At 34.0% G+C, this 14841-nt stretch overlaps 1 protein-coding gene across 3 annotated transcripts in view; it reads right to left on the bottom strand.

Annotated features, from left to right (window-relative positions):
- XRCC4 (X-ray repair cross complementing 4) overlaps positions 1 to 14841 on the bottom strand; it is a 247774-nt gene that overhangs the window by 102654 nt on the left and 130279 nt on the right. For all 3 annotated transcript variants that reach the window (XR_006299172.1, XM_043593244.1, XM_043593240.1), the window contains exon 7: positions 9318 to 9462. Coding sequence is in view for 2 of the 3 variants with exons in the window: in XM_043593244.1 (XP_043449179.1) it covers positions 9318 to 9462 (145 nt within the window). In the remaining variant the exon portion in view is untranslated. The remainder of the gene's footprint in view (positions 1 to 9317; positions 9463 to 14841) is intronic.

The following is a 14841-nucleotide window of genomic DNA, read 5'->3' as shown; positions in this document are numbered from 1 at the left end:
TCATCATCAACTAAATTCAATACACATCTTGAATTTCTTCCCACCAAATCTCAGAGATAGAGGCTTTTTGTTCTATCTGATCCATACATTTAGCTCTTGTGACCACAGGGACTAATATTTTTTTTCTAGTTAAGGACCGCTTAAAGAGTTCAAAGTTAATTTAGCAGTTGCTTCCAATAAGAACAATAAGAACTTTTTATTCCAGTTCTGGTATTGTTACCAGAAGGTCTGTACGGTGTATCCTTGTGTTTGATGCCTTGTCTAGATCTCCAGCATAATCCTCACTTGGTTGCATATGGCTCTGGTTCTTCCTGGTCACCTCTCCTTAGGGTTAGAGCCTTGATTCTTAGGCAAAGTTTTCATTTCTAGGTCCCTTGTTCAGATTATAACTTCATTATCTTTTAAAACCAGTTTGCTTTCAAGAAAGAAAATCTACAGAGTTAAGAAAGAGAACACCTAGAAAAAGGTTAAGCAGAATTGGGGAAAAAAGAGGTTGAAACAGCTCAAGATGTGACAAGCATTAAAGTATGAATTAAATAATCTAATCTGACAATTTTGTTTGTTGATTGATTTAATTCACTTGTTGCTAATTTCAGTAAGACTGATACACTGACTCAATGTTGCCAAATAAGTAAATAATGAATGAAATACTTAATCAATTTGTTAAGGTCATCCCACAAGTCTACCTGGTCATCAGTGACTTCAAGGCATACCAACAGAATGCTATTAAAAGACTTTAATTACATTCACTCTTTTAGGATGTTGGAAGAATTAAGAGCTCCTAAATTTTAAAGAATTTTAAATGAAACATTCTTCCTTGTTTATTATGTTGTATTATAAAGCATGACCTCATTAAAAATTTAAGCTCAGTACCTAATAAAGCCTGAACATGGTGACATTTCATTTTAGATACATATCGTGCCCTTATATATTTATAGAGTAATTTCACAATATTTTTGTTTACACTATTTTACCTGATATTAATAAAGTATATAAATATGAAAGTAATTTTATAATTTCTGTGGTCTTTTACAGCTGGTTCATTTTAATACACAGGATTAAAAAGTCACACCAAGCAACTCTATAAATCACAATTTCAACTGATGTAAGATAGTAAATAGCAAGGAATGTACAGCATATGGTTATGTTGAATAATAACTCTTAAGTGTTGATGCTAGTTGACAGAACAGGATGAATGTACCCCAAGAATAATCATATTGTGTGGATTAGTCACACTAAAATTTTTTTAATGAATATTTATCAATATATAACACATTCAAGGATTTCAGAGTTTTACTAGAAGTAGGAACTCTTCAAAGATCTAAAAATATTCCTGAAAAAAAGTATTAATATTTACCATAAAAAGGCAAAATAGCAGTACAATCCTGCACCTCAGTCAGGACTGCTAACACATGCCAATTTAAGCTATTATCCCTGGGAGCACTCTACATAAGTTTCGGTATGTTTTCAATTTTCTAGTTTCCTGTGTTTCAAGAGAATGAAAGTTGTTATTGGGAATCCAAAATTGTACAACATTAAGCAGTTTGAAAGTAGCGTTAAAAAAGAAGAAAAAGAAATTAAGTACAATAGCTTTAGATAATTTTAAGTGATCATATCTAAGAAGATGTAATAAGGATGAAAATATCAGAGTTTTCTAGTCGATATGGTACTTTATAACTCTTACGAGCATGAGTTTAAAACCAGTATTGAAAAGTAGGGAAAACAGAAGAAAAGTCTCCTGTGATATGAGAAACAAAAATGCTAATATGTATACAAGGAAAGGATGAATTTTTATTAAGAAGCTCACAGCCAGCTTGGTGTGGCCTCTGAGCAGTCCTGTCTCATCACACTTCCTCCCTTCTGGCTCCCTCCACGCCATCGCTTATGCACTACACCTGGGTCATGCTCACAGGCTGTTACCTCTGGATTTTAAGCACTCTGCTCTCTACTCTACCATTGCATTCCTCTTTATCCTTCAGATTACAGCTCAAATGATTCCTCAAGCCACAAGCTCCCCTTGCCATGTTTCCCCTAAATCCTGAAATACTTCAAAAGTTTGCAATTATATATTGATTTAATGATATAATTAACGCTTGTCTTCTCTCATACAGACTAAGCTTTATGAGATCAGGGCCTCTCTCAGTAGTATGTCCCTAGTGCTCTGTAAAATGAAGGAAGGGTGAATGAATGAATGAATGAATGAGTGAGTGTATGAATGAGGCAAAACAACAGAATTCTTTTCTTCTCAACAAACAGTATCTACTGTGTATTTCTATTGTCAATGTAAAATCATGTAATAGTCATACAATGAATATAAACCACTCAGAGGCTACCGCAGAGAATACAGAGGAGATAAAATTGGGAGGGACTTACAAAAACAACTGAAAGCCAGCATATTCTTAGCACTGAAAACAAGTAATGAAGTCAAACTTCCCAGGTAAATTTAATGCTATATAATGGTTAAAATGCTATGGTAATGTAAACTATGAACTCAAACTTTCTGTGCAATTTTTCTTCACTGAGAAGTATAAAAAATTATACAATACATTCATACTCAGTTTAACTTTTTTCTAATTAAACATGGCTAAGAATACAAAGAAAAACAATATGGTAGAATAACTTTGTTTACATATAAAATTCATTAACTATTCAGAATTTTGAAAACTTTTGATACTGGTCATCTAGGAGTTACCTCTATTGAATGTCCGTAGAACATACACTTAAGGAGATGTACAACCAAATATTTCATGTACTTTTACCATGTAGTACAGGTTTATAAGCAGGCAATACTTATGTTAGCAGAGTGAAGTGCAAGAAAACACCATTGGTCAAACAACTGCATTACCTATAGTGACTGGTTGATGCAGAACCAACAGTTTAATTTAGTAACAATAACAGTAACAGTAATAGGATGGTAATAATAATTAAACTGGTTTTATGGCTAAATTTAGCAATTGGAATTACTCATGCATGAAAAGACAGTCTCTCACTCTTTTATGAAAAATGGAGAATGTGTTATTCAATGATCCACAAAATAATTGTTTAAAATCACTCACTGTGTGACCTTGGATCCGTTACTTAAATTTTCTGTACCTCTGTGCAACAGAGTTTTTGCATTATGTGAGAGAATTTGGTTAATGATTCCATAGTACATAGCTCCCACTTGACACGGTATTATTATTTTTTAGAGTAAACTCAAGGACTTAGAAAATTACATTTGTCTTGGGTTACAAAATATTTTGAAGATATTGGGAGTGACACATTTTTTTTTAGAACTTTCAAAACATACCACAATATTTAATTATAAAAGCTGTGACCATTACAAATGCCATTATAGTTTACTATTTTTTAATAGTTGGTATTTTCTTATATGGCTAAATAATTATTTTCACATAAGGATGGATTTTTACTTTGATACAGCGATAACATTAGATAATCTGTTAAGAAATTATCTTCATTATAGGTTTTACATTTATTGACAAATTAATATGCTAACTTTTCCTGTGTGAAAGTTATCTAGCTGTTCACTAATCATGCTGCTATTCACTCATTAAATGGTGTTTTAGAGCCCAGACACTGAGAAGTCACCTTTGCTTTGCCTGGTTCTTTATACCCGTCTGAAGAAAAACCTGCTGTGTTTCTATCTAGAAAGGAGCGAAGAGAGGGTCAGAATGAAGAAATTGAACAGACTTGAGTCATCTTTATGTGGTTTCACTATTTAGTATTATCTTATTCCTGAAATTTTATTAACACATACACACACACACACACACACACACACATATATATATATATATATATATATATATATATATATATATATTTTTTTTTTTTTTTTTTTTTTTTTTTTTAAATCAAAAGCAAATAGGGTGCCTGGGTGGCTCAGTCAGTTAAGTGTCTGACTTTGGCTCAGGTCATGATCTCATGGTTTGTGAGTTCAAGCCCCACATCAGGCTCTGTGCTTACAGCTCAGAGCCTGGAGCCTGCTTCGGATTGTGTCTCCCTCTCTCTCTGCCCCTACCTTTGCAGTCTCTCTCTCAAAAATAAATAAACATTTAAAATTAAAAAAAAAAAAGCAAATATATGAGGCTTGACTTCACTTTTCCATCTTTAGTATAACATAAACAGTATACTTTAATATTATCTTGTAGAAGATGGTAAACATTTCCATAGTACCTCTCACTCACATTTTCTGATAAAAACTGTATTGTGTATTTTACTGTTTAGTATTTTTATTGGTACAAATAACTTTACTACAAAGTCTTCTTTTGTAGACTTCTGTAGACTTATTATGTATTTAATATTCATAATGTGCCCATAAATTTTAAAAGTTTATTTACCAATTGATTTACTTCTCTCAGTTGAAAAATAATGCAATTGGTATCAAACACAGCTAAATTACAATTTCATAACTTTCTAAACACCTTTTTCTCTGACAACTTCACATGTACATTAGTTAATGCAGGTGTGGGTATTTACTACTGAGGGCTGAAAAGAAAGTGGCCCCTAATTCTAAACTTCTTGTGTCCTAAACCCTCTTTGAAAAATTCTGGGGCCTTTACTCCTTTCAAATATTCCCACTGGGCATGTTCCACATTTATTCCTTGACTTCCCTTGGTTTCTCCTGGTCTGCATTTCAAAAACAAAGTGGAGGAAGGGATGATCATAGGTACTTCGACTTAATTTAAAATTTTATTATGTCTACTGGAGTTTATGCAAGTCATTTCCTCTTTCTGGAACTTAGTTTTCTATTTGCAAAATGAAAGGATCAAACCAGATGATCTGTAAACTTTCCCACTATCTATAATTTTATTATGCTTTTAACTATGCACTACTTTCGAAACATAAATATGAGTTAGCAATAAATTATTTACACATTTATTAGGTATTAGCAATTAAAATTCATGAAAAAAGGGGGGCACCTGGGTGACTCATGGTTCATGAGTTGAAGCCCCGTGTCGGGCTCTGTGCTGACAGCTCAGAGCCCAGAGCCTGCTTCGGATTCTGTCTCTCTCCCTCTTTCTGCCTCACCCTGCTTGAGCTCTGTCTCTCTATCTCTCAAAAATGAATACACATTAAAAAAAAATTTTTAAATTCATGAAAAAAGTAAGGTTAAAAAATGCAGGATGTTGATGAATGAGAAAATTATTTTTTTTAATTTTTTTTTTAACCTGTATTTATTTTTGAGACAGAGAGAGACAGAGCATGAACAGGGGAGGGGCAGAGAGAGAGGGAGACACAGAATTGGAAGCCATCAGCCCAGAGCCCGACGCAGGGCTTGAACTCATGGACCGCAAGATCGTGACCTGAGCTGAAGTCGGACGCTTCACCGACTGAGCCACCCAGGCACCCCAAGAAAATTATTTTTTAAATTGATGTATTTATAAGTATTTCACATTATAAAATTTTTACTGTATTTCTAAATACCATGGGTTACTCTGTACTCTTAAAAAAACTAAATACTAATGTATGCTAATCTGTGTATATACTAATCTATACTAATACTAATCCATAACACAAAATCATGATAACTTTTAAATTTATTTAAGCATTTATTGTGATATTGTCATTGGTATAGTGGCAAGGTATGAGAGAAGAGAGAGATACAAAATATATAAGAATTGTGATAAATTTTTTATATGTGACCTCTCATTTACATCTTACACAAACCCTACAAGGTAGATATTAATTTACCCTTCTTACAGATGAAAACAACTCAGACACAGACTTATATAATTATTTTTCCAGAGCAGCACAACCAATATTTTGTTGCAAAGCCCATGCTTGGTTCACTGCCTGAAGGGGCTTATAATCTACTGAGAAACAGGAATATACACAATTAATCTTGTGACTGCAAGGACAGAGTGAGGGGATAACACCAGCCTTAAGGTTCTAGATTGGAATCTTTAGAATTATACTCAAAATTTTTAAGTTATATCCTAAGTGGGAGTGGTTTTAGGGCATTTTATGTGAAATCTGAGATCTACATTTGATCTGTGTTAGAGAGGTATGTTTAGAACTAATGGATGGGGTCTCTAATCCCATTTCACCAGCATGGCAATATTAGAAAGTCAGAATATGTTACTTGGGTATCATATTTAAGTTGTGTTCATGGTTAAAAAGTATAATAACCTAGCTCCTTATGAGTGAATAAGACAGCATTATGAAGTGGTAATTTTAACTTAGGTAGTAGTTTTAATTTAAAAACATAAAATAAGGGTTAATCATCACTATTTGAGAATGAGTTATTTTAAGTTTTCTTTACAGTTAATAGCTTGTTTTTTGTTTTGTTTTGTTTCATTGAAGCTTTCTACTGTTTTTGATTTAAAAAAAGGGAAAGAACGAGCACTTGAAACTTTAAGAGCCATAAAATTTGTCTTCTGTATTCAAAATGGAAGAAAAACCCAAATGTATAAAAAAATAAAATTAAATAACAAAATATACACTTTTTCTCTCTGCTTTACTTGGGCAGAGCAAGAGGAATTGTAGAGCAGGGTATCAACCACTCAACACATGATTGATAAGTGTTACACTAAATTTTCTTCAATCTTTAAAATTCTTCCTGACATCTAACATATGTTTTCCATTTCTTCTTAGGACCAGTTGAGCCTTAAGGTCCAAAGTAATAAAATTAGCAGACAATTCAAAGAAGCTGATATGGTTTTATATCAACTTTTAAAGTAGTGAAAATATACAAAATAAGTACTAACATGATTATCAAAATATAGAAAAGGAAAACATGAATTGCATATAATTGGTAGAAGCAAACACAATGCCTTTATTAAAAATCCTAAATAACATATTTAGTCTTGATTCAGATCTAAACTTCTTTCATCTCTGTACCATGTGTACTGGAAACCTGTTCAAGCAATATCATGTAATCAGAAAATGTTAGTAACCTCAAAACCTTGTATATGCTTCACACGCAGAATGAAAAGAACTAAGGTGCAGCTCTCTAACATAAAACCAGTACATTTCATTCTTCCCCCAGACCCTGAAATCTTCATCAGACAAAAAACTGAACCAAAAGTTCCATGAAGACAGAGGCTGTCTGTTTTCTACTCTCCTGAATCCCCAACATCTAGTTTCTGTCTAGCACAAAACTGATACTCATTGCTCATTTGCCTACAGCGTGACTGAATGAAGTACAGAGCTTGAATACTTCAAACTGCTTGTAATTTTATTTTTTCCTATAATTATCTATAGGAATAGTCTGGCTACTCTAATATTTGCAAATTGGAAATATTTTTGGTTCGTTATTTAAAAGAGATAATACATGGGTGGCTCAGTTGCTTAAGCGTCTGATTCTTTGATTTCAGCTTAGGCGGTGATCTCACAGTTGTGAAATCAAGTCCCACATTGGGCTCCACATTGACTGTGGAGCCTGCTTAAGATTCTCTCTCCCTCTCCTTCTGCCCCCTCCCCGGCCCATGCTCTCTCTCTCTCTCTCAAAATAATAATAATAATAATAATAATAATAATAATAATAATAATGATAAATAAAAGAGATAATACAATACCTTTGAATTCTATGAAGCCAGAGGTTTATGAGCTAATGAATAAATTCAGAAGCTGAGTACAAACCAGTAAGAGTTTAATGTACACTGGGTTTTTGTATGTATTGTCTGGAGACATAAGGGTATAAAGACCTAATGCATTTTCAATACCAGTAAATCAGGCCAATGGTGGAGAGAATAAAAACCCAATGATAAATAGACAAACAAAACAATTTCACTCTTAACTGTACAATGCTTACTTTTATACCATAAACTCAAAAACTCCCTTCTGTCAGGCTGTCAGTTTCCTGAAGGCTTGGACTGTGTCTGTCTTGGCATCCTCAATGTCTACAACAAAACTCTAAAACGTTTTGCTCTCAGGAACAAAAACTTTTATACTTTTAAAAGTGTAGGGGCGCCTGGGTGGCGCAGTCGGTTGGGCGTCCGACTTCGGCCAGGTCACGATCTCGCGGTCCGTGGGTTCGAGCCCCGCGTCAGGCTCTGGGCTGATGGCTCAGAGCCTGGAGCCTGTTTCTGATTCTGTGTCTCCCTCTCTCTCTGCCCCTCCCCCGTTCATGCTCTGTCTCTCTCTGTCCCAAAAATAAATAAACGTTGAAAAAAAAATTAAAAAAAAAAAAAACTTTTTCACTTTTGAAAGTTCTTGAGAATCTCAAGAGCTTTTGTTTATATGTATTATATTTATCATACTCAAAATTAAAAACCTGGGACATTTTTAAATCTTTATTAATTCATTAAAAAAAATAAACTTAGTATATGTCAACATGAATATGATATTCTTTATGAAAGATCATTATATTTCAACAAAAAATCTTGTGAGGGCTATGTTTATACTTTGTAAATCTGTTTCATGGCTGGCCTGAATGAAAAGAGTTGGATTCTCATAAGCTTCCACATTTAATCAGATGTGACATGTTATTCTAAGTGAAATATATGAAGAGACTGGCTTCACACAGGTATGGAACTGAAGAAGAGATGAGCTTGGGGACTGTCCTAGGGGGTCATCATTCCACACTGTGAAACCACTGATCTGTAATATCATTTGTCATATGGCTATTGTTCATTAACTATTTGCTAAATTAATAAAAAGTTTAGGGAAAAAGAAATAAACTCTCAGGGCATAGAGATAGATAGAGATAGAGATAGAGATAGATACACAAATGATTGGTACATTCATTTAGGATTCAACTGATAATTATTCTTTATAAATGCTATTTTGGTGAAATAAAATGTTAATTATCCCAACTCCTCAATTCACTACAACTAAATTGGGATGCATATCAAAAGAGGGTATCTGAATGAAAGAGTGAAAATCTGTAAAATTAAAGCATGTAATCAAAATTTTAATAGAGAGATAGAGATGACTAGGAAGAGACATTTCGCTTGAAAAAATTCCAAGCATAACCAAATCAGGTAGCTAATTCAAATGCTATATGAGTCTGCTGAAAGCAGTAAATCAGATTGAAACACTACTGAACACAAGCTGGATTCTAATATTTGTAGTGTCTACATGCCATTTCTAATTAATCTATAAAAACCACAAGAAAAAACATTTTGATTATATTTTTAGTACTTCTGCTTTCAATATTAATAAGAATTAACCAAATACCAGAGAAAAGACATTGATTTGAACATTTTACAATTTCCAAAATCACAACTTTTGTTGTTTAAAAACAACCTTGAGTAAATTCAGAGTTTTAAGTAAATAAAATTCTTGAGATCAGGTATTAGATTTTTAAAATAATATCTCATCATGTGGCAATAAATAAATAAATAAATAAATAAATAAATAAAATTACTTACTTTTCCTTTTCTTGAGGCTGAGTCACCTGAGAAGCCATTTTAGGTTCTGTTCCAAGATTTTTTTGCATCCGCTGCCTCCTCTTTCTACTTGGTGCAATATCAGTGACATCAGGACTTGAAATGATGGAATCATCTCTAGAAGTAGCTAAAATAAAATGATATGAAAATGTGACCCAATGAAATTATGCATATAATTTGTAAGAACTTGCTGCTTTAGCACTGATATGAAGTGGCACAATTAAAATATGGCACAACTCCTTTTTTTGTTTTAATTCATGAAGATTTGGTAAAGCGAACCAGCTAGATTGTAATACTTTAATATAAAACATAAAGTTTACTGTATACATGGAATAACTTGATCAAAACGCTCTCTGCCTATCTTGCACAACAACCTTCCCAAATACATGATAGGCAGTTTGATCTCTCAGTGCTAGAATTAGATAGAAGTGCCTTAGAGGCACCTCTAAAAGGCGTCTGGGGGGAAAACACTGCTATAGGAATAGGATAAATCAAATTGATAGTAAACAGTAATTATGAACAGGAATGGGGACTTTTGCTAGTGATCCAGAGATAATTTCATACTCTTCAGCCAACCGTGGGGAATAAGCACAAGAGAAATGTAAGAAAACTCAAACAAATGTCTCTACTGAAGCTAACCCATTAAACTACCCCTAAAAGTACTTATACACCTGAAACAGAAGAAAAGAAACATGTTTGATTTATATTCCTTATTCTCTATAAACAACTTAGTTCCAAAGAGCTTTAGGGACGTTCAGAATTCTTTCATCTAATATAGTATACTCCATTCTAATACATATTTATATAAAAGAGCCCCTTTGCCATTGGTAAATAATGAACAATATCAACATAATTTAGACTTTGGGTATCTTGCTGCTTCATAGGATTTTTTTCTAGCATGTTGACATTTTATAGTGATCAGAAGCAAGTTTTCACCCCAATTAAAGAGAAAGTCTTAACAACGTGTAAAGTCCTAAAAAAGTGCAAATGAGCGGCTAAAAATCCTGTACAGGTCAATTCCTTTAGTATACATAGGGGCTAGTTTAGTGGATTCAAGAACCCTACACTTTACAACAGTTAAGCTTTCTGTTCAAGAAAGAAGCTGTGAACATGTTTCTCCCTGTAGCTTGAATCAGATGTTCAATTTTGATGAAAAGTACTGGAATCAAATGCACTCAGTAACTGCCATCTCCTTGATTTGAGGGGAAATGTGATGCAAATGGTTAGTTGACTGTGATGTTAGGTGAAAATGTTGGCAGAGAGTTAGTGGAGTTAATATTTTCATTAGGTTTGTAACCAAAGAACTAACAACAACAATGTAAAGCTGCATAGATTTTGAGTGGTATGCCCAAAATTAATTTCCCCCATAAGCTCATTTTCAGTGCACAATTCTGCAGAATGAGTGGTTTATCAGGCACACATGTATCACATTCTAGAAGAAAAGTCTGTATTTTGAGTTCTCACTTGGTGTACCCCATGCTTCTCTGGGTGGCCTGAAATTACTTGAATGTTGTTGACCACTCTCTTGAAAGTGTTTTTTTTTTATTTGTGTTCTTAAAATGCCTACTATTTTTCAGAACGTATCAGTAGACACTTCGCTAGAACTTAATATTGTTACCTTCATCTTACTTATAAAGAAACCACAGCTTTAGAGAGCTTAAGTAACTTGACCTCACACAGCCTTTGAGTTGATATTTTATCACATAACAACTAAAACATATTCCTCCCTAATGGATAAAGTATTCCTTGATAAATATTAACTGAATAACAATCTGAAGCTGTGTAAGTTATTACGGCACAGAATTTCCACTAGGTTTCTTATACTTTATTTTCCTAATCCCTACAAATGAGTTAGAGAAGAGTAGACAACAAAGGGAGTTTCTCTGAACACAAGCTGAATAACTTCCTTAATTTATTAGGCTATGAGAGGACTATGGAAGATACCTGGTTTCCTGATTCCTTTCCCAGTTTGCTCTCACCTAGGAATTACTCAAGTCACATAAGCAATAAACAAAGTACAGACTTGTCTATAAACAAATCTAGTAAGAGTATCAGAGTTATTTCAATTGTTGATAGACTTGAAAAATGAAAAAAAAAATTGCATTTAATGACATGTTGGACATCCAGAAGGTAATAATATTAAATTTGTTTAAATTAAAATGTTAAGGTAAAATTAAAAAAAAAATTACCAAGAAGTTCGGATATTCAAATCAAAACTGCCAATAATGACTTAACACATTGGTACCAAAGAGGATGTTTTACATGCAATATGGTTACACTATGTTATAAGCTTTAGGATTTACTTTAAAATACAATGCGTATTAAATGCGGGTTGTTAGGGTGAGCTATAACCCTGGTGCTGCTAGCATCTACTGAAAGATGCACAGCTCAGGAGCAGATTGTTGGGATTCAAAACCCATACACTTGAGGGAGCTACTAGAGGCACTTTTGTTATTTGTATATAAATGAGTAATAGTTTATTAATTAATATACTGAATGACAAAAATGTGTATCACTTGGTGAACACAAGGCACGAAAACAAGCAAGAGGAATATTGCATATAGGCTCTCATGAGTGAAATTAAATGTATTCCAGATACACAAATAGACTAAAATATTTTAGAGGTACTCTCCACTACTTTATGAAGAGAGTATAATCCACTGAGGTCTGTTTAATCTTGGAGATGATACTCTCTGCCAAATTTTTAAGTGGTTCTGGGTCCACTTGTGAACTCTGGACAATTGTGGTCACCTGATACCAGAAAGAATCATCACTCTTGCCTCAGGAATCACTGTATTTGCCAAAAGTAATCTTCTTATATGAGAGTGTGACTGAGACCCCTAAAAAGACAGATAGCTGGAATTTCTTGAAGTTTATATAACCGGTTCATAAATTATTTTGTGCTTACTTGTTAGTAAATATTGAGAATTGCATGTGTGTTGGGGGGAACTTAATCTGATAATTTACTATTATCCTCATACTTCAATCTTCTTAATATCTTTCATTATTTACCACAAAGAACCTAAAAGTTGTGTATAACCAAGTGTTTCTGGTCAGTTCACCGCACCATTTTTTTTCCTTTTTCTTGAAAATTACAGGGTAGCCTATGTATAATGTGGTCATGAGGGAAAAGGGCTAGCATGTAAGTTAATTACTATTTAAACTCTTTTGGTTTTGTTTTTTTACTATGGGAAACAGTTTTCTTTCAGTTTATTCTACACATGTAATAGAAAACTGTATTAGAATAGATTTTCTTAATTCATATATTCCTTTAAAATAAAGTTTTGGTTGGGGCACCTGGGTGGCTCGGTCGGTTAAATGTCCGACTTTGGCTCAGGTCATGATTTCACGGTTGATGGCTTCAAGCCTCGTGTCGGGCTCTGTGCTGACTGCTCAGAGCCTGGAGCCTGCTTCAGATTCTGTCTCCATCTCTCTGCCTCTCCCCTGCTTGTGCTCTGTCTCTCTGTCTCTCTCACATATAAAAAAATAAATAAGAAATAAATAAAATAAAAAATAGTAAAATAAAATAAAGTTCTGGTAATGTTTACATAGTCTTTAATGAAAGGGAAAGGTTCCATTCTATTCTTTCCTCTCCATCAATGCCAGAAACCAGAAAGAAGAGGCACAAGTTCCACACCTGGTACCTAAGTGTTAATTTTTTTTTAATGTTTATTTATTTTTTAACGAGAGAGAGAGAGACAGAGTGCAAGTGGGGGAGGGGCAGAGACAGAGAGAGACACAATCTGAAGCAGGCTCCAGGCTCTGAGCTGGCACAGAGCCTGATGCGGGGCTTGAACCCAGAGACTACAATATCATAATCTGAGCAGAAGTCGGATGCTTAACTGACTGAGCCACCCAAGGCGCCCCTGGTATACACACACACACACACACACACACACACACACACACACACACACATATACACACACAAATGAAGCCAAATATGGGACTTCCAAGTCTGTACTATTCATAACCTTACATATTTTTAAGGGCAACAACTGAAGTTTTCACTTTCAAGTACTGCATCCCATTTTTAAGGAAAAAATCAATTCTTACTAACTTTACCAGATTGTATACACTTATTTTACATATGAAAAATAACTTGAAGAGAGATGGACAAAAATGGCAAATGTTCAAAGATAACGAGAAGAAATGTGGTCTGGTTGGAGTAGTGTCCATGAAAGATGCAGAAAATGACTAGATAAGTAAGGACAGCAAGGAAGGAGGGGAGGGAAAAAGGAGATCCTAAATAAATATACTAAATAAATTTGCTACCTTTCAAATCTAGGCAGAGAAGTATGAATTTAATATTGAATGTTTTTTTTCCCCTGAGATTTCACCTCCAGAATTCTCAGTTTCTACTATTATCATCAGCCTCTATCATGACAATTTGTCTTTCACCATTTCCAGGATTTTGTTTCAAAGAGAAAACAAAAGAAAAGAAAAAAAAAAAAAACTATTGCCAATGAACTTACTACAGCTGAAACACTGATGGGCAGAGCTGTGGGATGAATTTCAAGTTCCCATTAGGTTCACTGAATCCAGAAAATGGAGAATCTTTACACAAGCCTTGTTATTGTGAAAGGTGGCTCCAGAGAAAGCCACACTTCTTCTCATCTGACAGAAGAACTGCAGGAGTTTGGCAGGAGTAGCTCAGACATGAGAGGCAGTGTTGGCTTCCCTGGGTACTCTCCATGTCTCAATGTCCAGACGAAAGGACACTGTTGGCTCAACTGCCAGCCATCTGCATAAATCTCATAAATTTACCTGGTAAACTACCCGCTCAACTGTGTACTCTCTTCCAACACAGCCCAATTCTGCCACTTCGGTCACACTAGTAGCTCCAATCCACAGCAATCTCTCCTTTCTCTGTAAGTTTCACACACACTTCACTACACACACACTGTCATATACTGTTACTCTTTTTGTGGATACCTCTTGTTTCTCCAGTTAGATCATGAACACCCTCCAGCCAACGGCCATGCCTTACACTTTGCTATATCCCTAATGTATTACCCATTAGTGTTATAATGATCCTGAAATCATTGTTTCACTGTATGCTAATTTGGATGTAAATTTTAAGAAGTAAAAAAAAAAAAAATACTGTTATAATGAGAAATGTGAAGACTTGAACCCTGTATATTTTATTTTTAAATCAAAACTTACTCATTTACGGCCCTCTAGATGAGGTGTAGGGAAAAGTAGAATCAGAAGATCTGGGTCTGGGTCTCTAATTCTGCCATTTACTTTGACCATATTACAGAATTTAAATTTCTAAGATGAGAAGCATATTTTAAACATGATTTCTGACATGATTAAATGAGATAAAATGTTTCATAAATTTTTATAAATTTTTATTTAGTTTATAAATACCAGTATTTAAATATTTTAAACAAAATTTGTATGTCCTTATAAAAGATCAAGTTGAGATTAATTTAGATGACTCTGAGGAACTTTCAGGCTATCATCCATAGCTTAAGAGAGACATAAAAGAAAAAAAAAACCA

The sequence above is a fragment of the Prionailurus bengalensis genome, chromosome A1, assembly GCF_016509475.1.
Source record: "Prionailurus bengalensis isolate Pbe53 chromosome A1, Fcat_Pben_1.1_paternal_pri, whole genome shotgun sequence".
NCBI classification, from domain to species: Eukaryota; Metazoa; Chordata; class Mammalia; order Carnivora; family Felidae; genus Prionailurus; species Prionailurus bengalensis.
This window is presented reverse-complemented; position numbering and strand designations above follow the sequence as displayed.